The sequence below is a fragment of the Protomyctophum parallelum genome, assembly GCF_964188405.1.
Source record: "Protomyctophum parallelum genome assembly, chromosome: 3".
NCBI lineage: Eukaryota > Metazoa > Chordata > Actinopteri > Myctophiformes > Myctophidae > Protomyctophum > Protomyctophum parallelum.
The window spans coordinates 31,264,105-31,290,305 of NC_139698.1; the positions used below are offsets into that span (position 1 = coordinate 31,264,105).

Below are 26,201 nucleotides of genomic sequence, written 5' to 3' on the forward strand. Positions count from 1 at the left end.
CTTTCAAATTTGAGACTTTTAACATGGGGCTCAATGATAGATTTTGGCACGTCAAAAAATAACTTTCACCTAGAAACTCCATTCACACTTTTTATTATTCAGCTTACTGTGACACATGCTGGAACTTTTGGCAATGTCATTTTTCTTGACTTGACGATGAAAAAACTACACACTATAGTATATTTGTTTAATCATTTTCATCTTTTTTTTAACGATTTCAAAAACAAATATGAAAATGATGAAAAAACGACATACTATAGTTCATGGTTTCTGCCCATCATCTGACAGAATAGTCTGTGTATTTGCATACTGGGCCCTGATTGGTGGCCCAAAACTTGGTGTCTGGCTTCCAGGCCAGTTGGAAAAGGGCACGCTGAGAGGTTGTAAGTCAAAGAGTATGTTAAATTGGACATTTTCATGGTAAAAGGTTAGCTGGACAGGGTTCTTTCAGACATAATCCCCAACCGTTACATCTCAGGAAACAGGGGGAGAGAGCACCGTCTCCCGATGGTCCTCCAGCACCTTGATGACATGGGACTTGAACCTGCCAACTGTCTGTAGCAGAGGCAACCGATCAAGCGCACCACACCATTGAGCCAAGGCACCTTTGGGCATGCAGCAGATGTCTCCTGGTGCTTTTGAGTTTTTATTTATTTATTCAAGCCTTGAAAAGTTCAAATTACTGCAGCATTGAATGAGACTTGAACACAGAAAGTCTGTACTGAAAGACTCATCATTAGACCACTGCACCATCAGTCAGACACCCTAAGCCAAAGTCTCCTGGTAATTGTGTGTGTTGGCCTTCAGTTAGTAAAGTTGAAACACCCCAGCATTAAATTATAGGCGAACAGGGATTTGAACATGTAGAGCTATCTGAAGGCCATTGTAGCAGTGGCTCACAGCCCCAGCCTGTGAGCCACTGCTACAATATCATCTACAGTCTCATATCTCCCCTTCGCCATAGGCAGCTGCTTTGGTTTAGTGGTTAAGATGTTGGCCTTCTGTGCGGGGGACCTGGGTTCGATTCCCGGGTGTTACACTAATGTACAAAACAGTGCTCAAAGCATTTGATTAATGTGATTCTGTGTTCAGGACTCAATTCTTTCAACTTTACTAACTGAAGGCTAACAAACAAAAGATCACTTCAAAATTACCAGGAGACTTTGGCAGAGTGTCTGACTCATGGCGCAGTGGTCTAATCTCATCGTCTTTCAGTACAGACTTTCTGTGTTCAAGTCTCTTTCAATGCTGCAGTAAGTTTAACTTTTCAAGGCTCGAATAAAAAAATAAAAACTCAAAAGCATCTGCTGAATGTCAACTGTATTTCCGTGAATAAATAAAGGTGATGATGATGGTCAATTAAGTTGTTTTAAAGAGATACTGGGCATGTTCAAATCATATATACTTTACATTTATTCCAACCATTTTCCAAAGCATAGCCAGACTACTTTTATTTTTCTTTAAATTTATATATATTTTTGGGGGATGCTAATTTAACATTGAGGTGGCCACTAGACCTGTATCCGTTGTGTGACTGATGATGGGTTGGTGTGTTCCTTCCATCACCTCCAGAGTGGATTTTCAGTTTTATGCTGCCCACGACGAGAAGGCCCGCTGGCATAGATCCTCGCCACATTCTTCTGGCAGTGAGAAATGACGAGGCGCTCTCAAATATTTGGCTTTTAATACATCATTGTGGAATTAGACTACTTTAAACCAACAGTTAATGTAAATATTGTTATTGTCTTTACATTTTACAATGTTATGACTGCATTAATAACTAATCGTTAACAGAGAACACTGAAATACATTACTTATTTACACTACCTCTGCTAATACTATTAACCTACAGAAACAGTCATTTTTTTCACAGCTAAAAGACATCTGCACACACTTGGCATTAAAGGTCAAATAGCCAAATACTCTTTATATGTAGTGATTAAAGATGGCTTCATATTTTTCTTGCTTCCCTGATGTCACCATTGGCTCTCCATTTTGCTTGACAAAGTCCTAATAACAAAACAAAAAAATAATTACACAGCTAAATCACAGTGTTTATTCCAGAAAATATTCAATATGGTGTGTGAAACAACTTATATAACATGGTGTTACATAATGAGAAACAATGAGCTTGCTTATTTATGGATTTAAAGCTGTGTCCATTTTATTGAGTTAGGACAATAACCAAATATGGCCCATAAGATTTCTTTTATAGTGTTTGTTTAAAGATTCATCAATATCTGGCGATAAATCGATAAATCAGCTTAGACTACACTATTGCATGTTATAGTAGGTGCACAGCATGAGTAAATTACTTTAGCCCCTCGTTTGACGAAAGCCTGATTTATACTTTGCTGACACTGTTGTACAACTTGTAGATCGGCTATGATATAAATGCACTGAACATACAATTCCACAAATAAGATGTGAAGCCACGTTACCTCTAGCTCCTCTAATGATGCACTTCCATCTTCCACTTTCTGACCAATTCCATGGCTGAAACTGGAGTAGCGCTCCTGTTCAAATCACACAAATAGTATGCAGCAGAGCAGACGTCACATGGTAATGGCATGTAATATAATATAATATAATGATTGTTATACATTACATTAGAGGGAATTATTAGCAGTTGCCACATACCTTCACCATGTTAGTGATAACCCCTTCTTCAATGATGCGTACAGCATTTTTGAGCCCTCTGGCAAATGCATCCATGGCTCCAATGTGAGCAATGAACAGATCTTCAGGGTCTGTGGACTCTCTACGTACCTTAGCATCAAAGTTCAGACCGCCTGGCTGCAAGCCACCTTGTTCAATAATAATCTGGAAAAAGTTTAAAAAAATAATATCCCTTCAAACAAATGCTTTTGTGCAATACTATACTGCCAGATACAGATAGAATAGCAGGCCCCAGCTACCGATTAAAACTCAGTGATAGCATGATTGTTGACCCTTTTTTTTTAAATGGAGTTAGAATTGCACCCTGTCAGTGCTTTGTTAAGACCCGCAGGAGCCCTTAACCAAGTGCACCCACTAGCAGAAATATAGTCGTTGGGATAGTAAGCAAAGATGCTTACTGTTTTATTTGCCGTAGATTCAGGGAATAATCTACGGCATCAGGGAATAGGGACGACCCCCAGCCAGACATAGCCTCTCAACTTCAACTTCAAAGAACTTTTTTTTCTTTTCGGAAACTTCTTTTGTATGTTTTTGTTTTGAGTGATTTAGATTGCTTTGTCGGATTTGACCGATGTTTTTGTTAACTGCAACATAAATGTTAGCTGACTCATGTAGACTACCTTTGTTCTGAAAAAATATATTATATATATATTTATTTATATTTAGAACAAAGAGAGTCTACCAACGCGCCTCAAGATGCAGAAGAGGACACTGAAGCAGCACGGACATTTCAAGACTTTTTTATTAGGTGCCATTACTAAAAAGAGACTAACATTTCGACCTAACGTCTTCATCAGAGTCAGGTCGAAATGTCTCTTTTTTGTACTAGCACTTTTTTGTACTAGAAAAGGCTTGAAATGTCTGTGCTGCTACAGTGTCCTCCTATCTGAGAGAAAGAGAGATAGAGAGAATAGATCTATAATAAAATATAGATTTTTTTTGTACATTTCGACCTAACGTCTTCATCAGAGTCAGGTCGAAATGTCTCTTTTTTGTACTAGCACTTTTTTGTACTAGAAAAGGCTTGAAATGTCTGTGCTGCTACAGTGTCCTCCTCTCTGAGAGAAAGAGAGAGAGAATAGATCTATAATAAAATATAGATATTAGATACATAGATACAGATAGATATAGATTTTTCTTAGTTTTTTTACCGAATCGGAGCTTCCCTTTTTTTCTCATGATCCTTTTGTGACTCCAGCACCTCACTTATCTCCATATTAAAAGAAAATGTGTTTTTTTGTAAATTAACTCCCTACTTGATCATACTACAGCGTCCTACTAGAGCATAAAAAGTAGCAGATCCACAAGCTCGAAATGCAGCATGAAGCGTCAAATTTCGAGCTTGTAGATCTGCTACTTTTCCCCCTTTTTTTTCTTTTAGTCCTGAAAAGTAACATTTTTCCCGGACGGAGATGATATAGTGGTAGGCAACAGGGAGCCCAGGGTAGGCCAGAACCGTCCTGCCAGCGATAATATCTGGCCTGGCAAATTATTTTGTAAACATTTTACAACAGCTGACTGACAGTCCAGGTAGGATATGGACAGTCAGCATCACAGCAAAAGCTTTGAATTGATGAAACTGGGTAGGATGAATGTTCCATTTGCATTTCCCTTGTTTGAATTATGAAAAACATCTCACACGTCTCAAACTAAAGACAAAGCTGTGTTTCACATGCCTTAACGATACATTATTTCTCTCCATTCTAAAAGACCTTGAACCATGAAAGAGCTCTTGTTCGAAAAGCAGCATCGCTCTGTCTCCAGATAAAATGTTCTTTTGAAACTTAAATATCTTCCAAGTGCCACATTCAAGGATGAGGCCTGCACAAAAACAATTACATACCGGTAAGCATTTCTGTGCGCACCTGACCTAACATTTGATTACACATGCATTTCTATCAATTGTTAAACCACATACATCTTTATGTATTAACCTTTATAACAATATAGTTATTATTGTATATAACTAGAGCGGTGCCCGTAGGGGACTGGCCTACTTGGAACGATGCAAGTTGGAAATGAATGCCCCACCAAGTTATTATGTCCGTGTCCCTTAAAGCCCATATATGGACTTCTTTGTCAGGCATGCCCAAATATCTATGTCTATGCAGATGTCAGAACAATCATTGTGATGTCATAACAAGCCAGCTCCATATATGGAGATATGTGATGTCAGAACAGGCCAGCTTCATATATGGAGGTATACAGTAGGGGTGATCAGGTCCAGAGGCCGGGCAGAGGCTTTTGTGATGGTTCTGGACAACAGTATGTCCGATCGACTCGACACGGGGCACTACAGTCCCTGTGGTGGCGTGGAACGCGTGTGTTAAATTTAAGTCGGTGGGGCGAACGGTTCTCGAGTTACGTGGATTACAGAGACTTGGTACATTTATACTGGTATAGATGTTGTTGGTGGCAGGTTCCAGGTCCTAAATTAGCCATTGATTGTGTTCTGGCCCACCATCTAATGTCTATGCCCCTTATATGTCCCTTACATATAGCAACATTAATATTCTTTCTTTGTTTTTCTGAAAACTTAGCAGAACTGCTAACTAGAAGCCATTTTTAGAATTGGCCTCAGGTCTTGATGGGTTTTTCTAATGGTTCACCTTCATGGCCAAGGTGGTGTTCTTGATGTCCATGGGGAACTGATCCGTATCCCAGCCCAGGTCAGGAGAGCCTGTATTGGAGTCAACTGAGCCCAGCATGCCAAACCTGCCCAGCAGAAAAGATGGATAGAAGCTATACTAGAAACATTTTGGGTACATTCATAAAAACGGTTACTGCACTCTAATCTTTACATCTGAACATTCTACAAGATTGTTCACTACTTTGCAAAGAGTACATTTTATGGTATGAATGATTAGATCAGGTAGTCAAGAAAGACGTCTTACGCAGAGGCCATGAGGATATCATGCTCATAGGAGTGCCCTGCCAGAGTCGTGTGGTTGGGCTCAATGTTTAACTTAAAGTGACTGTCCAGGCCATAAGTCTTTAGGAAGCCAATGACGGTCATTGCATCTAGAAAGGACATACACACAAGAAACATATAAAATTAATGAATTGATCATCACAGCTTCATCTTTGAAACAATGTGTCCACTTCTATGGCTAAAATTTGCAACTGACTTTTTCTTTTCAATATGTGAAATCGTACCATAATCATATTGGTGTTTACAAGGCTCTTTAGGTTTGGGTTCGATGAGGAACTGGCATTTCAACCCAATCTTCTCTTTATACTCTGGTTATAGGGAGAACAAAAATCACATTATCATTACACACTACATTTGCACCGCTTTACGCAGTGCTTACCTGCATTTACAGTATTAAAGTAAACAATACATGTCAAGGTTATGTAGCATAATCTCATTACGTACTGACAGCCATTTTGAAAAAATTGGCCATGTGTTTCAGTTCGGCAGCAACATCCGTGTTCAGTGTGGAGAGGAAGCCCTCCCTGCCACCCCAGAACACTATGAGGATAAAAGAAAAGTATAACATTAGAAAAAGTATAACTTTAATAACTACTTTAGTATAACAGGATTATTATTTACCAACAAGAAAGTACATAAACACACTACAGTCTTTACGAGATGGCAGCTAGATTCAAACAGCGAAGAATACTGCACACACAGCTTGTCAAAACATTGGAATCTAAATGGAGTTACACTGAGTGTGCAGTATATTCTTTCTTGTTTGAGATGTGATGGCTTCCCATCATCTCGCTCTTACCAAGATTTTCAGCTCCCAGCTTCTTGGCAATATCCAGTCCTTTCTTCACTTGTGCCCCAGCATAGGCCAGAACATGGCAGTCAGGGTTGGTGGCTGCACCATTCATGTACCTGGGAGAGATATATTAGCATCCCTAAGCATTAGAAGGAAGTGATCTGAATAAGAAATAATCTCTTGTCCTGATGGGCCATTATACATATTAGACCTGTGCCTGTCGGCCACCGGCCTACTTGGGAACGATGCAAGTTGGAAACCTAGTATGCAATACACGTTGTCTTAGCATCTGTTTTAACCGTCTGTCTGTGTCCCTTTTATGCCTATTATATATGGAGATCTCTGTATCTGCCTGTGTCTGAAAAGTGCAAACTAACTGTGAAAAGTGGACTGGTTAAGTAATCAAATGGCAGGTGTGGGGTTGCCATGGCAATCAATTGGCTCATTAAGTCCACTGGCAGAGCCTGACCAGAGCCTTTTGTGGTGTTTCTGGACAACTGTGTATCCGACTGACTCGAGGCCGGGCAGTGCACTCGCCGTGGTGGTGTGGAACGTTGTGTGTCAAATTTGAAGTCGGTGGGTTGTCGAGTTACGTAGATTACAGAAGTTCATACGTACATAGAGACCTGGTGCATTTATAGTAAGATTGAGCGGGTTTCTTGTCACGAAGGAACCCACCATTAAGGCTCCTATTTAAAGGACCACTTCACCAATTTTCAACTTATCTTCATATAATTGGTCCTCACTAATGGTCATAAGATACCACAATTATTTCCTACTGTGTCTCATAGGAGGGCTGTGGGCAGTTCAGAAACCCGTCCACCAGTGGCACCACCATCGTTAGGCAGATTCTTTTTTTTTTATTATCGTGAGAACAATGGCTTCCATCCATTATCGTATTGCAACTTTTCAGGAATAGAAAGCTTGCAGTTTCTATTAGCTTGGATTCCCCATCGGTGATGTCACTGGTGGAAGGGTAGTGAGGACCATATGAAGATAGGTTGAAAAGTGAAGTGGTCCTTTAATAAAGCAGGATTTGCAGTGAGACAGAGACTAAACTGACCTTGGATGAGCAAACAGGTTGCATGTGACCCACAGAACCTTAAGCCCAGTCTGGTTCTGCAGCTGAAGAGCCAGATCTGTCATCTCATCCAGGTTCCTGTTGGACTCCTCTAGACTGGATCCTTCTGGTGCCATATCTCTGGGAAAAGATGGTGAACATGTATGTTCTATTTACCGTAACCACATGAAGCCTGTTCATTGAATATAACAGATTTACAAACTCACAGCTATTTTCAGTTAAGTGGTGTAGAGAGAAAAAGGAGGGAGCCAACTATAGACCACTGGGGGACACCAGCCAACTAAATATAGGGTTGAAGTGGTTAACAATTGCATTAACAAATGCATGTTTAAATGTGTGGAAATTAGGTTCTCTTTGTTAAGGTGCATTGTCTAAAATGCATGATGCAAGTTAGAGCCTTGAATCACTGTATCCAGACAATTATTATTAACACTGTCTCATTGCAACATACGTGTCTATGCAAGAAAGCAAACAGCTACAAGTAACCATTCCTTCAATACAAGACAGAGCTCTGAGCAAAATAATTTATTGTATTTATACTCTATATCTATATGACAAATAAACCTGAACCCGAACAAAATACTTGTTTAAGTAAATTAAATTACCTGTCATGAAATGTGTAATAATTCACCTACAAAGTACAAACACAAGCAGATGTCATTAAATATCATAATGAAATACATGGTCAGTTCATTGTGATGTGGTATCCATTATAACTCTTTCAAACCAAAGCAATGATGACCCAGGTAAGCCCCATGTTTGCAGTGGGTGTGAAAGGCTCAACCCAGGTTATCTGATTCTTAAGGCCTATTCATAGTCTGGATTTTCGGTGGTGAGGTGACCACCGCTCCGGTGGTGAGCTGACCACCGGAGCTGAAATAACGTTGAGCGGTGGTGAGTAAAAACAGAGAGAAGGGCTGGAGCGGTGGCGGTGGTTTGCTCTTCACCGCGGCTCGTGACGTCATGTTGTAGTTCGGTGGTCACCCCACCACCGAAAATCCAGACTATGTATGAGCCTTTAGTCTGCTCTGAGACAAACAGAAGGAACATGACTATAATAAAACACTGAAATAAAAGGTGGCCATAAACAATGCTTATTACCTAAAGAACATCTTAATTCATGCAAGATATGCACAACAAAGTGGTCATGCAGTACTAGACTTGTCTTGTTTATATAATTTGTGTTGCACATTATGTGAATCTCCAATGTAAATAAAATATCAGCTTTTATTAAATTAAAATGTGACTAATCTGTTCAGGGGACTTTGTGACACGGACACTGGTCTGGTTGTGTGAACGTCAACATTCAACGACCATGTCAGTGTGACCATTGTGTTTTGAATGATTCAAAAAGTAACGTGGAATGAATCCCGTGGACCCTCTTGTAAACAAGTGGAATGCTTTATGGTGTCGTCCACTCACAGTTAACAGTTTTTGTATTGAGTTGTGCTTGGAATGTACTGTAATTCTGCAAACTGTTAATAAATACTTAAATCAATCAAACCGTACAAGGACATAATATAGGGTAAGGAGCTCATAAATGTACACCAAGTTTAGTGAAGAACTCAAAAGCAGCATGGAGCCTTTTCTTGGCTGATTCCATGGGGGTTCCTTCATTCCATGCTCTGTGAAGGGTTGGAAACCCGAAAGGGTCAGCACCTGATGCATGGAAACAAGTGACACAAATAAACATTTCAAATATCAACCCCCAATAAGGATTTCAATATAAGAATCCCAGCACGAATGAACAAATGAAGCCTAATTTATACATTGTCATACAATGTTGTCAGTTCAATGGCAAAACATTTCAACATGCTGAAAAACGACAACACTGTCATATGAAAAAATATAAATTAGGCTTAAGAGATAGGTAATGAAAATGATGTGTCATAGCAATTAAGGTAAAGACAGCTGGGGTTGTATACGCAAATCATTTTTTTAAATTAATTTAGCTGCAGCTGTGTTTACCCCATGACACCTCTGAAAGACATGGGGGTTCCAGGGGGACCCCAGCTCAATAATAAATTGATAGTTAGGAACCAATGGATGAGTCTGTAACTCTGAAATGGAACCAAATTGACCCAAAAACATTGAGAGTTTAGTGTGGTTGGATCCCAGAGTTATTCTTCTTCTTGTAATCAAATGCGGGCCCATTGCCTAGTAATCATGCATATCCTATAGCCTATCAATCAAACTGAAATTAAAAGGGTTTAGAATCACTGCCCTACCAGTTCCACAGAAAGAATGCCAGTAACAGACTGAAAACCTCAGCCAGTCCTCCATCGTCTTACCCATCAGAACCTATAGGGTCGGGATACAAAAAGTACACAAGGGAACTCACCATTTTACAAGTTAAATGTTACAACAATTAATTGTTGTTGAACGAGATCGTACCTGTTGTGCATTATAATGTTTGAAGCACAGGAGATCTTGAGCTCCAGCATCGGGCTGAAAGAGGATCTTTGGAATGCCTGTGCAAGAAAGTCAGTTTACAAGCTGCACTGCTGTTAACAATTTTTTCCACACAGGCCGAGGCCATAGGCATAACTTAGGCTCATGATAACGTTAATGTATATATTAGTGTAGGTAGATATACACTTTGCAAAACTCTAAACTGTACAGATATGAGATGCTAAGGTTAAATCATAGCTGTAAACATCAGCGGGACACTGTTTTGAGTTCATAAACTAATACACCAACCGAAGGATTGCTCTTTCAATATGCACGCCGTAGGCTACTGTGAAACAGACAGCACATACATTCACTGCTGCAGATTACATGCAGCACTTTTGGGTTTGTTAAACAAACTGATCATTACCCGCAAAGAATTCTTTCTCCGATGCCATTTCCAGGCTTTCACAACAAGTTGGTCACAAACAACTTCTGGGTCGGGGTGAAAGTTCGATCGCGTCCGTCCGCCTGCCTTCTGCGCCAATAAAACGACGCACTTCCGTCTTTTGACACAAGGTGTCACCAGACTCTCTCTCTCTCTATAGGCTATATATATTTATAATTATCTCTCTCTCTCTCTCTCTCTATATATATATATATATATATATATATATATATATATATATATATATATATATACACACACAGCCATAAAGTATTTTATAAATGTGAAGAAAAAAGATGAATTACTACTTAATGCATGTTCAATGTGTATTTTAATTACAATGGCACTTTTATAAAATATTTGATGCAGAAACAGCAACAGAGAAATATAAACGATACCAGGACACCATACACACATAATCCATAAATACATATTTACACTCATTACAACAGATACACGTAGGCTACATATTATCCATCAGAGCCTTTGGTCTGGAACATATGCCAGGTGAAAACATCAAACACTTAAAGTATGTCCCTGTGCACGGTTGAAGCCCTATAATATTTCTCCAGCACATAATACAGTGCACAATATGATGACATTGTCTTCTCACATTATGAGAAACTGTTTTATATAGGGAGTTTTGCCCCTACATAAAATGTTAAATTCCAACACCACCCAAGGTTTTGCATAAAACTGGATAAAATAGAAGGCAAAACAAATACCACCAAATACCAGGCACTGTAGGGTGAGGCACTTGTGCACCTAACAAAGACTGGTTTGGCATCATGACATTTGGCACATGAGGATAGTGTTTAAGTCTTAAGCTTAATTCATACTCTGTCATACAGTGTCACTTGGTGTGGCAAGCAACACGTTCATACAACATAGTATGAATCAGGCTTTACTGAACTACTGCATGAGTCTGTGCAAGTGTGGGATGTGGGCAAAATCAAGACTCTGTCCAGCTTCTTTTGCCTCTTTAAACAACTTGGTAAGTGTACGGTGATACAGTAGGTACAGAAGGTGAAGGGCTATGTTCCGCTCATGCCCTGGCACCCTGTGTGCCATTTTTCCTCCATAACGGTCACTGTATCACTAGCTTTGTCCCAAGAATTCTCATGTCCTCAGCTGCGAAATCTCTGTTCATTGATTCCCATGACAATTTTCTTGAGAAAGTTCAACTGCCCCATTACTTAAAGTAGCTATAAGCAATAATGTCAACATTTTAATGACCAGCAATGAGTAAAACGCTCTCCAAAAAATGTAGTCTCTGACACATCTAGGGGCCACAATCTGCATTCAAAGATGCTCCTATAAGCTTTGTCATTGGTCGATTTGCCTGTCTACTTCCTGATTGGTTAGTCATTTCGACCAGGTTTTCTTTCCGACCAATGACAAAGCTTCTAAGAACACAGCTCCAGTGTCCTCACCTCCTTCTGCATCAAGTGTCCTTGTTCCTGTGAAGCACCGGACCAGCCGTTTTAGGCTTGAGGCGCGTCGGTAGACTACTTTTGTCTTCTAGAAACATCTTTGAATGCAGATTGTGGCCCCTAGATGTGTCAGAGACAAAAACATTTTGGGGTGCGTTTTACCCATTGCTGGCTGAAAAAACTATTATATTATTATTGCTTATAGCAGCTTTAAGCATCTGAAAACAATTGCAATTCATTCAGTGAATGAAAAGGGTTCCAGTGTTTTCGTAGGTTTGTCCATTTTATCCATATACAATTACACCTTGGGGAAAAATACATTCTACAATGTTTTATTATGATGGGCCTGCGTCTGGCTGGCTGAGGTCCTTTTTTGTCTTCTTCCTCTTCCCTCGACAGGGTTTGCACACACAGCACAGAATGCAGGGTGAGGCGAGCAGGAGAAGTGGTGAAGTCACCAACACGATAACACTGACTCCAACCAGGATACCCACCACCTGTGGAGGGCCACAATTAATCAAAACGTCAATTTACCAATATATATTTTGACATCTACAAGCAAAGAAACAAAGTGTTGTAAATAACTTATCTATAAGCGAACGTGTCTAATATAACTGATGTACCAGCCAACAATGCATCACAAAGAACTGCTCAACAAGCTGACGAATTCAACCTTTGTCAAGTCCCGCCCGTGGTTGTGCCCCTCTTTGCATTCATTGGTTGCCATTTCGAGGTTGGACAAAAATCCTCTCTCTCCATCCACTACCATTGAAATAACATGTTTTTCAGTTGCTTCATATTGATATTCTGTGCACTCAATTCTTATTTTAAACTTGGAACATCACAGGTGCAGCATGGTGACTGGGCATATCATGTTTGTTTTTAGTTTTTTCCATAAAAGATGTTTTAGCAAATTCAATATAAACAAGGCAGAACAAGGCATTAAGAGCCTGCTGGTCAGTCAGGGACCAATCAGAAGGCTGACACTGGTGTGTTTTTCCACTGAAAAGTAATTGGTTCTGAATCCTAAATGTTCTTTCCGTGAACTGGGAACCACAGTGGGCATAAGTCTGGACATTTGGTTACACTGCAGAGCTCAAGAACCTGATGTTGGATAGGAATTTGTGGAGGGCAGCGATACAGGAATCCAGAGTTGGTGTTGGCGGCTAGACCTCACTCTCGCAGCAACTACTACTTGTCATTTATGCATGTAATAATTATGTTGCACGGATACAAGACAAAGTATCTTGTCAACAGTAATCCTCTCATCTCCACTCATGTGACATGAAAGTGCAAGTATAAATGTATGTCATACTACATTTTCTAAGGGGGTGTAATCTTGACCCAACAAAGCAGCTCCTGAGTCCTCATCCTCCAAGTTAAAAAAAGAGAGAGAAAAAAAGAGCCAATGCATTTCAAAGTAATTATCTTCCAACTAGAAATGTACTGTATGGAAAAGTAATGATCAATTCTGATCTACAACCTAAAACATGTTGCAAAGTACTGATCTGCAAGCTAACAAATGTGTAGCAAATAACTGATCTACAAGCAAATCACAAACACAAAAAGATTGATTGATGTCTTCATTAACATGTTTGTCACTGATGCTGATCTACCAGCTAAAAACGCAACACGTTGAGTCAAACTCACTAGAACATTCCAAATATACTGCATCTCATCACAGCACATAAACTGTTCATACCTTATTCTGTCTGTCTGTCTATGATACATGTTCATACGGACCCTATACCTTATTCTGTCTATGATACATGTTCATACGGACCCTATACCTTATTCTGTCTGTCTGTCTATGATACATGTTCATACTGACCCTATACCTTATTCTGTCTGTCTATGATACATGTTCATACGGACCCTATACCTTATTCTGTCTGTCTATGATACATGTTCATACTGACCCTATACCTTATTCTGTCTGTCTATGATACATGTTCATACGGACCCTATACCTTATTCTGTCTGTCTATGATACATGTTCATACTGACCCTATACCTTATTCTGTCTGTCTATGATACATGTTCATACTGACCCTATACCTTATTCTGTCTGTCTATGATACATGTTCATACGGACCCTATACCTTATTCTGTCTGTCTATGATACATGTTCATACGGACCCATACCTTATTCTGTCTGTCTTTCCATGATACATGTCAACGTATCATCTCTCTCTTTTCTTTTACAGTAAAAAAGTGGACACTAGCTACTGCACTACTTAAAGGCCAAAATGTAAATTGGCCTGTTATAGCACCACCATGTGGCCAATTTGAACAATACATGGAGTGTCTTCCTTGATCTACTGGGAGTGTGCAACTGTGTGCATGCAATGTTTGATGCTGATCGCTCCAGTGATGTCCTGATTAGCTAGTAGTCCCCCCCCCCCACAGTACAGTATATGCAATAACCTCACCTGTGCTCTGTTCCACATGACAGAGGCTCTGGAGTGGCCCAGCTTGTTTCTGCATGGCCCCTTATCATAATGCCTCAGGAATATATCACCCTGCAAGTACAAACAAACAGCATGTTCAGAGACAGACCCAAGCTGATATCAGTATCCACAGTGATCACCAAGGGCATTCCAACACAGACCAAAAATTGTAAAGCAGTAAATAAGAGCAAATGTTTTGCATTTGCCATATACAGTACACTTAATTAAGCCAGAAAATACAGCAAAAGCTTTATACATAATCAAGACATACTCTTATTTCATTATAACCTCTCACTAACAAGTTCTGTGATAATCACAGTGTAACCATACATGTATAATAGCATACACTCACGTCCAGATTCTGCAGGCAGTACCAGCAAAATGTGTGTTTGCAGCTTTTACACAACATCTGGGCACAACCCTGGTTCCTCTCTATGTAAATGCCACACATAGGACACTGTTTGATTGGCATGTCAGAATCACTACTGGACTGGGCCCTGTGGACAGAATAATGGACAAATATAATATTGGATATAACACATGATAGTTTTAGAGACTGGGAGAAAGAACCAGAACAAGAGCAAGGGTTACGGCATGAGGGCCCCAGTGCTCTCTAGAGAAATGGCTTGTCATCTTTATTTAGCAGCAGTAAGTGCTCACTTGTGTGAACTGGGCTAACTATTTTGGGAGACAAAAGTATACCAAAGACAAACATTTTAGTATTGTACAGTGTTTAAAATAAATAAACATGAACTGATATGGGGAAAAAAACTATTTAAAGGAGAACGGAAGTCTGCACACTGATCTGTAGTTCCCAGCAGATTTTGTGGTCTGATGATCAGACCCGATGAAGATCAGTGATCAGACATCCCTTCTTCTCCTTTGTACATATTTTTGTTCAGCAATTTTTTTTAGATGTGCGTGCTTCCCTCCCTCTTGGCCTCTAAAACCAATTTAAAACCACAAGTAAACCGCAAGCCATGTTCTCAAGCCCAAATCCAACGCCCATAATATTCCTCTATAATATTGTACCTTCTCATTATAAGATTTTCCAACAAATCCAAGTGGCCGTAGTGCACTGCATATGAAAGTAATGCTTTTTGAACAACAAAAGGCTAAATGTTTATCCTCTTATTACCAGAGAAACAGTGGGATTACAAGGAAACCCAGTGCTTAGCCAATGAACTCAGTCTGTTTGGCATGGCCATGGCACGGCCATGGCACAGTACTACAGCCATGAAATAGAGAGGCGATTGAGGGCTAACGAATACTGAACAACAAACTTATCTTGGAACCGTAAAACTACATTATTTATTCACTTTTGAATGTTTGCTAGGCAGCTGGAGACAGAGAACATAATGAATTGAATTATTAGTGCACTGCTGTCCTGTTTTCAGCACAATACAAATTTCGTGCAGTTGAGGGATTGTGGCAGCAGGGAGCTGTGACTGATGACTGACCTGCTTTCATGGGAGGGCGAGTGTGACATCATGGGTTGGTGCTCAGGACAAGTGTGCCCATCCTGCCAGGGCCCTCTGCATCCAGAGCAGAAGACAGTGTGACAGGTTGGGCAGTTCACAGAAGTGGGCTGACCCTCCGTGCCAGGCCTCAGACTGCACACTGCCTGGCATTCCACCACAGGGCACCAGGCTTTACTGGGGTCCAGCTGTACACCTACAGTAGCCAGGATTAAATGACAGCTTCAGCAGACAATGGAGCAAAAGTTGGAATCACAGTTTAGCAAATTATTATTCTGTGTCGGATCTCAAATGTTGTACAGTTCTTTCAAACAAAAGAGTTACAATTCTTTTTCAGGGCTTTTGAATTATATTAGTCACATGAGATTTTACAATCTCCCAGACAAAAATGCTAATTAAACATTTGCACTGTTGTGGCATTACAGGACTATTGTTTTTCTATGAGGCACAAAAAACATCTTCCACCAAAACAACTACAGTAGCTTTCAACAGCAACAGCTTGCAAAAGAGGAAGGTGAGGGTTTGCCAACAATTAAGAGATAATCTCAGATGTTCTTGTCACGGCATTTAAGGAAAGAAAGAATATTTTGCAACCAATACAAAGATTAAAGGATATGATGATTTGCAAACAGATGTATTATGAACCATAACAGCTGATGGTCTGATACAAAACAGCATATACTTTGCACTTTACACTGCTTCCAATATGATGTCATATGATTTATGGCCAGAGTAAACAATGACTATTATTGGTTTCACTATGTATTGTTTTCCCACAGTATAATAGCCTCAGGACAAACCAACTAGCAGAATGCAATTTATAACTCTCAGTGTCTCTCTCAGACAGGGATATACATTATACTCCTTCATAAACAACTCACAAGCTACTATGGTACAGTCAAACAGAGTTACACTTCACCGTACATCACCTCAATTTATCTTAATATAAAGTAACCACTAAAGAACACTGTTTTGTAGCTTTGTGGTGATATTCAGTGAGGTTGTGGGCTGTATTTTGCGTGTCTTAAGTACCAGGTCTTATTTCCTAACTTGAGTAAACTAAAGACCTGGAGGCATAATCAATGCCATTTGGCTATTCTGAGTGTCCAAAGAGCATTGATCACGCCTCCAGGTCTTTAGTTTACTCAAGTTAGGGAATAAGACCTGGTACTTAAGACACGCAAAATACAGCCCTCAGTGTCTAGAAACTTGAGTTTAGGTCATGTGTTATCTAGGTTAAGATGTCGGGGTGGAAGGCACTCAGTGACCAAACAATATGCCAGGCATGTAAAGCTCAGAATTCAGTGGGATTGCTTAGCACAATGTCTCTAGTGAGTGTGAAGCCTGAAATAGCCTACTGTCTCTCACCAGTCAACAGTGTGCTAACATTACTATACTACGCTTACCTCTTTCGAACTTCAAGCGTTGGTATAGCTCCACTTGGTCTGCTGGGGCCAGACTGGAAATCTGCAAAGACAGAAAAAGCGAGCTATGGTCATATTCTTTCTTTTTTTCATGGATTTAAGGACACACAATGTAGCAGTAACAAACTAATATTAGAAAATAAAGGTTTGGATTGGTTCATAGCTAAAGGGGCCACACAGGACAAGTGCAAAACTGTAATGAAATTGCTGGCACAGTACATACTGTAAGTGGCACAGTGAGGTTTGCATTCATTATAATGCAAGACCAGATATTGCAATGGTTGGTAGGCCTGTTAGCTAAAAGCAGTTAATGCTAGTGTATCTTGTACTAGTTTGGCACTAGTTTGCCAACCAGACAAAATGTAAAGAACCGCATGTTTAGAAATGTTTTTTGAAAAATAAAGACAATTTCTCAAAAAAATTTAATAAAAGTTGGAGAGAGTGGGGTAAGTGATAAATCTGACAGAAATTATGCAGGGCATATCCTCAACTCTAAGAAGGTTTGTCAAAGCTAAATACTGCATGTGAAAACTATGCATTTAAGTTACGAGTTTAGTTTCTACAGCATACATAACATATTGTGTCCAGCTTGTTAAAACAATTGAACAAGTTAAACTTTCCAAATGTTTAAATCTAATGACATTTAAGCATTCTAAACATACATGTATATCCACAGTCATATAGATTCTCTGAGAATTTCTCACTGGAAAACCTGTCTGACTCAGGTGTGTACATGCTCATGCTCCAAAGCTATTTTTGTATTCCTTGGCATTTCAGACTTTTTTTGGGGGGGGGGGGTTCACTTTTGGCCTACATATTCTTGTCTTCAAACAGGCCATACCTCAGAGTCCAGCAGAGCACCAGGCTTTTGACAGGCCATGTCAGGACAGGTAACAGGTGCACCTCCACCCTCCCTGATGGACAGCTGAACATACTGCTGCAAACACTGGACACAGAAAACGAACAACAGCATTAGAGATATACATTTTGCTTTATTTTACTACAATGCCTTCAATAAAGTGTCTTGCTTAACCACATGAACTCTACACATTGTAATGGGAGTTGCCGAAAGATTCAGCTTGCGGAGCTCTGAATCCGTCTTGAGAGATTACAATTTACAATTTACAATTTAGGCATTTAGCAGACGCTCTTAATCCAGAGCGACTTACATTTAAGCAAGAACAAAGCATGGGAATACATCACATAAAAAGCATTTATCATGAAACATGCGTAAGCTAAGAAAGTAACAGTGGAATATTTATATAGTGAAACTATACATACACTATACATATAAACTATACATCTTTACTACTATGCTATATATGTGTACTATGGCGTGCTATGACTACATACAATACAATTACAGTGCTGTCTACATAACATGCTATAAGTCTGTATCAAATGCTATATAATCCAACAGAAATGCTATCTAAGGCAGGTATAGACCTCTGAATGCCAATGATCAACATAACATTTATTTCTCTTTTGTCCAAAAAAACCCCAATGAAAGACTTTGCCAATTTCCCAATTTCATGTACATGCTAGACCTCAGAGTTAGCCTGACACTCAGCCTGAATGTTTTGAGGCTACCTCAGAGTTGTAAATAAAGCTAAATACAGTGTTGTATTAAATTTTTTACCTGTGTGCAGAAGACACAGTTGCAAGTGTGCAGTCTACTGGTTGCTGCTGACAGGTGCTCACTAAGGCACAGCTTGCAGTAGACCTTTGAGCCATGCTGGTTGTTAGCAGTAGCTATAGGGGTCCCTGGTGCTGAGTCCCTGGCTATCTGGTGGGTGGGACTGCTGGTAGACATGGTGGAGAGAGGGAGGTTTCAGTCTGTGCAGACCGGCGGTGGCTGCTACTAGCCCTTTTGCTGGAGAGGATGGGGAATAGCAGTGTCCATGTTCCTGCAAAGTTCAATGGGAAAAGAAAGTCATACCACGTCTCATCCTCTTTATCTTCCATTTGATTAAACTGGTCTTATGAGTCCCAAATAACAATAGCTATTACTGTGGAATAGGACTGTATAACCTTTCCTGTAAGTTGTAATAATATTTTATATTTGCTATTGGTACGTAACAGATATTGTGTCATCATGCTGTGCAACAGACAAAATAATTGCCATGAGATGTATCCATAGTTCCTGCAACTGCTGCTCTCCGTTTCTGGAACCCCTCCTTCTTGGTTCCAAACCTCGGATGAGTTCACTTTTCTCCAACATCTAATTACTTGCTGCTCGAGTCACCGTTGATCCATGAGTGATGCATGAAGTGTCATCGTGTGTAATTACAGCAGAAACATTTATTACATCGACTCCTGTGTTTCAGCATAAAACACAGTCATTGTCACTAGAGTAAAGACCAGAGCAGAATGTATGTATCAGGTCTTTAGGCTCTCATGGTACATTATTTGGTCCTTTTGAAGGGCCATTTGAAGAGCAAAACGGTAGATTAATGCAATCTACTTTTTGCGACATAAAACACTTGTATTAGTAGTACGTTTGTTCAACATCATGTAGCAGCTTAAACTCATAAACCCTAGCACCCCGGCCCTATCCTGGAGTGAACATTTTGGGGAAATATTTGTTGGTTCTATCCAATCCCAAAATGATGATGAGAAATAATAAAGCCATAATTATCTGGGATTTGAAATAGATTAACAGCATGGGTTCACAGTGGGTGCATGCGGAACAGGGCCACACAGGAAACAGTGATGTCCACATTCTTCAGAGGACGCCTGTATTTGTTCTCCTACTCCAGAGCTGTTGATTGATATCATATTATAATCATAGCATATTTATTTGTCCTACTCCATGTTCTATATTGCTGAGGTTTGTTAAAGTTGGCAGGCAACACTATTGTGAATCGTGAGCACACTTCTACCCTGTACGATCGATTTGTGACAGCTCACATGCAAAACTCTACTGACTTGAGTCCTTCTGTCGATGCACAATGTATTTCTGCACTGCCATGGTGTATCCTCTACATCCATTACAATGATAGCTGTACAGTCATCATCGTATAATGCTATTAGGCTAGCCCTCCAAGCAGAACCCAAATGCTACTGAAGTTTCTGACATTTGTTCGACCCAGTGCATTGGGTCCTGTTCCACGTCGTCCATGCCACCTGATTAAAACATTTACTGGCTCATGTTTACATGTTTACCGCCTCCCCGCGCTCTTTGACGATATTCTTCAGTATGAGGCTTTCTGAATATGTAAATATATATAAGTACCCATACATGCCGCTGCGAATATCTCCTGTGGCGCGGAAGCCGTTAAGTATTTTTAATATATGTTTGCCCGATTTGGAAGCTTGGATTCTTCTTTTCCTTCCTTGTTTATTGACACCTCATTGTACCGCCTATCTGGCTAGCTAGTGGCGCTATAGCTATGACACAGCAGATCAGAGGCAGGGACGTAGCCTCACAAGCCAACCGCACACCGGGAGGCGGTACAATAAACGGTAAACAAACAAGAAGAAATAAAGCGACCAAATCGGTCAAACAAAGATTAAAAATACTTAACGGCTTCCGCGCCACAGGAGATATTCGCAGCTGGATGTATAGCTACTTAAAGTTACCGAATTCAGAATAACTCAAGGAAAATAATGGCGTCACATGCCGCGGGTCCTATTTTAGAGAGAATCTCCACTTCCGCATATAGGAATTTCCATACGAAAATACAGTAGTGAGCAGGGACCCAACGTAAAACTCAACAAAATATCAAAAAAGTTTTACGTAGGGTCCCGAAAGGGGCTACTATTAGGCTAATGCCTAATTTATTATACATAACATATATATGACATAAAATAAGTCATAGTGACACCGTCGTGCAACAAAGTATGAATTAGGGATATGCTGTGCTGTATGCTGGCCAGGCAGCCCTACCCTGCCCATGCAGAACTGCTAACAGAAACAAGGAAAGCATTAATGCTGATTATCTCACACTGACCAAATGTGTTGCAACTTGCCACCATACCAATATATGCCCACCAAGGAAAGTCCAACAACACATCTCTTGACTCACTGTTATAAATTAAGTTTTCAAATACCAGTTTAGTGACACATGAGTAGTGAGGCATGTCATTGACAGCCATTCAAAAACGAGAGTAAGAGGCCACATTCAGAGCTTGTCATCAATGACAAAATTGTTGACGCCATCAACGTACAAACTAACTCTGTCTGTCTGTCTGTCTGTCTGTCTGTCTGTCTGTGTGTCTGTGTGTGTGTGTGTGTGTGAGAGAGAGACCAGATAATTTAGCTGTGTAGTTCTGTTGCTGACTATTCAGTGATTGGCATTCCACATGGATCAAGGTCTAAATCACATTCCGACCACAGGGATCAAAGCATCATTGTTGACCAATGACCACATAAGCAGCAATGGGAAACCAGATCAGTCCAGTGAATATACAGAGTAGTTTAACCCCATTGTTCATTTAATTCTGAGTGTGTACAAATTGACCCTTACCCATTATAATAGTGTACATGTGGAATCATTGGGGCCATTTTGCACTCTCAGAACCAAGTGTGAGACTCTAGGGTTTTACTATGTTGTTACTGCTGCTACTAAAACACAGACGACCACTGTTAAGGAGACAGCTGTGTCTGTGAGCTGGTTGAGTGTGTAAACTAATTTGCATCTCTCTCTCTCTCTCTCTCTTTCTCTGTGTGCCCTGTGTCGTGCACTGCACTTGAACAAAGGATATGCTAGCAGGACACAACAACTTCAGTATCAGTGAATTCTGAATTTCAGCGATTTAAGAATCAAGTAGCTGGGCCAGAGCAAGAAGCTAGTAGACTGACTTCAAGGGACGCACAGTCATAATAAGTGCTCATGCCATGCTGTTACACATTGAAAACATTGATCAAACCTGACACATACCCCGGGTATAACTGAATTTCATGGTTAGGTTGGAAAATGACAGTCAGTCTGTCATGCGAACACGCACAAACGGGCGTTGCAGTCTGTCTCCGTCTACCTACCACCACAAGAAGAAGAGAGGGATTTAAACGTACCTTTCTAGTTGACCACTGTGTTCCACACAGCCTACTGGTACCGCAGTGCTTTTACTGTGACACACACATCTGTTGATATCATACAGTCACAGTGGACTGGACGAAATAGCAATAAGCTCTGCTGTCTGTTGCCAGTACGTATCCACAAACACACACACACGTACGTACACACCCTGCTTCTTTTCCTTCTACAGTTGTACTGCACGGACAACTGCACGCCCGAAGTGAAAGGGGAAATGCAACGCTAAAATGTCCAATCCCCCTGAACGCTGCTTGTTTGTGACCGATTGCGTAGCAGCGTAGTACGACGGTGTCGCGCTGCCAAATGGAACAGATCTACAAGCTAACAACGCGTGGCGTCGCGGCGCGTTGTTAGCTTGTAGATCTGTTCCTTTCGACGAGCGATACTCTCGCGAGATGTAGGTGGGTGACTGTTCCAATAGCACCCAGCTGCAGTCTCGCAGACACGCCGTGCTCCGTGAGCGGGCCGTGCTCCGTGAGGGCGGTGATCCGTGAGGGACCGGAAACTTAACTTTGGTCCATTATTTCTCCACTTTAATAATACCAATTGGTATTGTGTTTTACATCATTTTAATCGTTGATTAGTCACCTTTACAACGAGGTACAGCTTGTCATGACCACGCGTCCGTGGAATGAGCAACATTTCTAAATGTCTCCACTTTAATAATACCAATTAACCTATTTGCGGTCCGCAATTAACCTATTGTTCAAGCTTCACACTCCAATACAAATGAAACTATTTGAATAAAGGTTGTACACATCAGTGAAATTAACCTCTGGGAAAATCCCTAATTGAGAGTGTATAGGCCTAGCAAGCCACAGATCATAATAGGCTGCATAGCTAACAGGGCTTGGGCACTACCCACTTCTCTCTATATCATTTGATAATGGCATATTAAAAACATGACTTGTACACCCAATGAAAATATAAACTTCGCAGAATATATAGCACTTCGAATTATAACAATCAGTTGAAGATTATCTGAATATTGCACAAGTAAAATCTCAACTTCTTTGCAATGGGCCATTGCTGAGCACTGGCAGTGGCAGTGTTTTACCTATACTTGTGAGGACCTCTGCTTGGATTCATGGTGAGTGGGGCACCGACGATCTGCAAGCTCACAACGCGCTGCATGTGTAGCCTACGAAACACTTGGAGCTTGTAGATCCACGGCTTGCTAAACTATATCCACGGCTTGCCACAATGCCAAGCCGTGTATATCTCCCAAGCCATGAGAGAGAGAGAGAGATTTTTACCTGTACTATATTTTCACCTGTAGGCTACTTTGAGTCACAGTGGAGCCTGCCTGGCAAATGACATGGGGGGTCCTTTTTGTGGGCTTCGCCGAAAGTGGGCGTTACCAAAAGGTGGGCGTGGCCATGGCCGCCAGAAGTCTGTCAGATTTTGACAGCTTCAAATTAGTGTTAAACATAATATAACCCAATTGACTCCAGTCCTCTCTGTTTAATATATCTATATAATGAAACTATATAAACTATGCATATACCATGAAGTGCTATGACTACTAGCTCTGGTCCATAGTGCGTTTCATTTAGAGCTATGTTACTCTAAACTTCCCCGCTCGCATGAATGCAGACCAGCCTCTACTCTTGGCGTAAATAAAAAGAACGTTTTTGCTACACATAAAAATAAAGGCGAGTTGTGTCATTAGAAAGCCTACTTTGGTAATTGGTTCTAGTTCTAGTGAACAGAAATAATAAATAAATAGACTTGGTAACCTAACTGTAGGAAGTGCAAACACATTAAAGAACCTGGGGGTTATCATCTATGAAAAGGCAACACAATGAGCAGAAAATAAAAATGAACCATGTAAATACAACAAATTGAGCAGAGCACTGCAGGGAGTTGAACCCCATTCCGGTAAACCAGAAGTACCACAACCAGTGCCTTGGTTTATGTTTTGTTTTACGAGGTCCATTCGTTGAAATGTAAATTTTGCATTTCAACGGTAAAGTAATTTCACAATTGACATTGTAGGCAATAATTAATAATGGTATGGCACCAGGCCAAAGCCATGGGGAGAGAGTATGTTTTGCACTCTGAGTGTGTGTGTGTGTCCGTCAGTTTGTTAACAGCTAATCTCCAGCACCATTAACCCGGTCGATGCCAAATTTTGCACACACACTCCCTGGATGCCAACGATGAACCTCTGTCCCAAATTTTCCAGAACGGCCTGTATAGCACCACACATTTTGTATGCCCTTCGAGACTATGGACTATAGCCTTTAGCTTTTCCGTGATTTTCACCTTTTTTCAAATCCTCCGAAATCGTGAAAAACAACATACTATAGTATGCCCTCCGTGACCATGGACTATAGCCTTTCGCTTTTCCACGATTTCACCTTTTTTCAAATCCTAAAAAATGATGAAGAATCGTGCACTATAGCATGCCACTTAATGACCTTGACCAATATCAATGACCTTGAGCAGTATAAATTACCTTCAATAAGACTAGTAAATGACCTTGACCAGTATAAATGACCTTGACAAGTACAAATGACCTTGACCAGTATAAATAACCTTCACCAGTATAAATGACCGTGACCAGTATATGACTGACCAGTATAAATTACCTTCATGAGACTAGTAAATGACCTTGACCAGTATAAATGACCTTCATAAGACTAGTAAATGATCTTCACCAGTATAAATGACCGTGACCATGGACTATAGCCTTTCGCTTTTCCTTGATTTTCACCTTTTTTTTAAATCCTCAACAATGATGAAGAATCGCGCACTATAGCGTGCCGCTCAATGACCTAAATTTCTAACAACACGGACTACTTAATTTTGTGAGATTATGGTTAGGGCTAGTTTGACATGCATAGTGGCATTTCTAGCCATGGTTCATGACTCTCGTATTCATACGAGAGTCATGAAGAAACTGCACCCTGTTTTTGGCGCTCGCTACATTTACATCTTTTCCGTATATATAAACATTCGGAATTCAAATATAAAGTACTCACAATTTATCCCACGGGTGTTAGTTAGTTACAGCACCAGCGATTAGAATTTCTGCATCCCGCGTTGTTTAATAAAAAGCATTTTTATCCGAGCTGTTATTTTGCCATTGGCTTTCAACTACGCGCCCCTATCGGTCGGGAGTTTATATACTCTATGGTCGGGAGTAGGGCGGCACTCGGTGTGTTCGATATAGGTACGCTGACCGCCCTGCCAATACAGACTAATAGGCGAGTGCGCTCCCGGTGTGCAACTGTAAATTTCCCAAACGAACCCCGTTTGAAAAAAGTAGCCGGGGAGCTCGGATAAAAATGCTTTTTATTAAACAACGCGGGATGCAGCAATTCTAATCGCTGGTGCTGCTATACTAACTAACACCCGTGGGACAAATTGTGAGTACTTTATATTTGAAATCTGAATGTTTATATATACGGAAATCTTGTAAATGCAGCGAGCGCCAAAAACGGTGCAGTTACTGCATGACTGTCATGATAATCATCATGGCAGTCATGTTTCAGGGCTAGTGGCATTTCTATCTGTAACTGCTCCTAAACCATCTTCATCCGTGGCAGAAATAAGACAACGTGCCAACTGATATCACTGAGGGCTTTTTATTTTCCCAAGCGACAACGTGAAAAACTGCAACACAAAACATAACAATATTCTCTTAAACACAATGAAATATGAACTATGAATGTCCTTGTTGTAACTGTTGTCGGTAAATCATGACTTCCGGATTATAATGTAAACAAACACAATGAGACGTACACCAACAATTAAACACAAACAAATACACGATACAATGGCAATATAACTTTTACAGACACAAACAAAACTGGGAACATACCGTATGCGCCTTCTGCACATATTTTTAGGAGTTCAGTTAAGTTCTTGTTTATATTATTTTCTCTCTTCTTATCTTTCTTATCTTTTGTGGAGACTTAGCCCTGGTTCTTGACTCTCGTATGAATACGAGAGTCAAGAACCAGGGCTATGCTTTTTGCGACCTGAGTGCGATGCACATGCCACATGCACATGATGCAGTCAGTTTACTTGGAAAGCCCCATCTGGGAG

General features: G+C 40.4%; 2 protein-coding genes across 2 annotated transcripts; both read right to left on the reverse strand.

The window, feature by feature from the left end:
* Positions 1-1,675: 1,675 nt before the first annotated feature.
* Positions 1,676-10,411, reverse strand: LOC310856350 (xylose isomerase-like). Its single transcript, XM_083761729.1, has 14 exons — positions 10,304-10,411; positions 9,880-9,956; positions 9,714-9,786; positions 9,032-9,144; positions 8,091-8,116; positions 7,468-7,605; positions 6,411-6,520; positions 6,056-6,151; positions 5,836-5,919; positions 5,574-5,700; positions 5,289-5,394; positions 2,641-2,823; positions 2,442-2,516; positions 1,676-2,010 (listed from the first exon to the last, which is right to left on the reverse strand). The coding sequence occupies exons 1-14, from the start codon at positions 10,329-10,331 to the stop codon at positions 1,927-1,929; spliced, it is 1,320 nt and encodes a 439-aa protein (XP_083617855.1). The 5' UTR covers positions 10,332-10,411; the 3' UTR covers positions 1,676-1,926.
* Positions 10,412-10,635: 224 nt separating this feature from the next.
* rnf144b (ring finger protein 144B) lies at positions 10,636-22,399 on the reverse strand. The gene is made up of 8 exons (XM_083760732.1): positions 22,124-22,399; positions 18,746-19,013; positions 17,948-18,052; positions 17,089-17,149; positions 15,665-15,878; positions 14,557-14,701; positions 14,187-14,276; positions 10,636-12,251 (listed from the first exon to the last, which is right to left on the reverse strand). Exons 2-8 carry the CDS (start codon positions 18,917-18,919, stop codon positions 12,090-12,092), a joined length of 951 nt encoding a protein of 316 aa, XP_083616858.1. The 5' UTR covers positions 18,920-19,013; positions 22,124-22,399; the 3' UTR covers positions 10,636-12,089.
* Between the last annotated feature and the right edge of the window lie 3,802 nt (positions 22,400-26,201).

Excerpts from the sequence above, each read along its gene's own strand:
- LOC310856350 (XM_083761729.1), bottom strand. The coding sequence starts at position 10,331 with ATGGCATCGGAGAAAGAATTCTTTGCGG. Across the intron at positions 9,145-9,713 it reads GCATTCTTTCTGTGGAACTG|GTGCTGACCCTTTCGGGTTT; the intron begins GTAGGGCAGTGA and ends TCCATGCATCAG. Across the intron at positions 8,117-9,031 it reads AGTTCTTCACTAAACTTGGT|GTGAATTATTACACATTTCA; the intron begins GTACATTTATGA and ends TGTACTTTGTAG.
- rnf144b (XM_083760732.1), bottom strand. The coding sequence starts at position 18,919 with ATGTCTACCAGCAGTCCCACCCACCAGATAGCCAGGGACTCAGCACCA. Across the intron at positions 17,150-17,947 it reads GTGCTCTGCTGGACTCTGAG|ATTTCCAGTCTGGCCCCAGC; the intron begins GTATGGCCTGTT and ends CTGTCTTTGCAG. Across the intron at positions 14,277-14,556 it reads ACTGCCTGCAGAATCTGGAC|GGTGATATATTCCTGAGGCA; the intron begins GTGAGTGTATGC and ends TTGTACTTGCAG.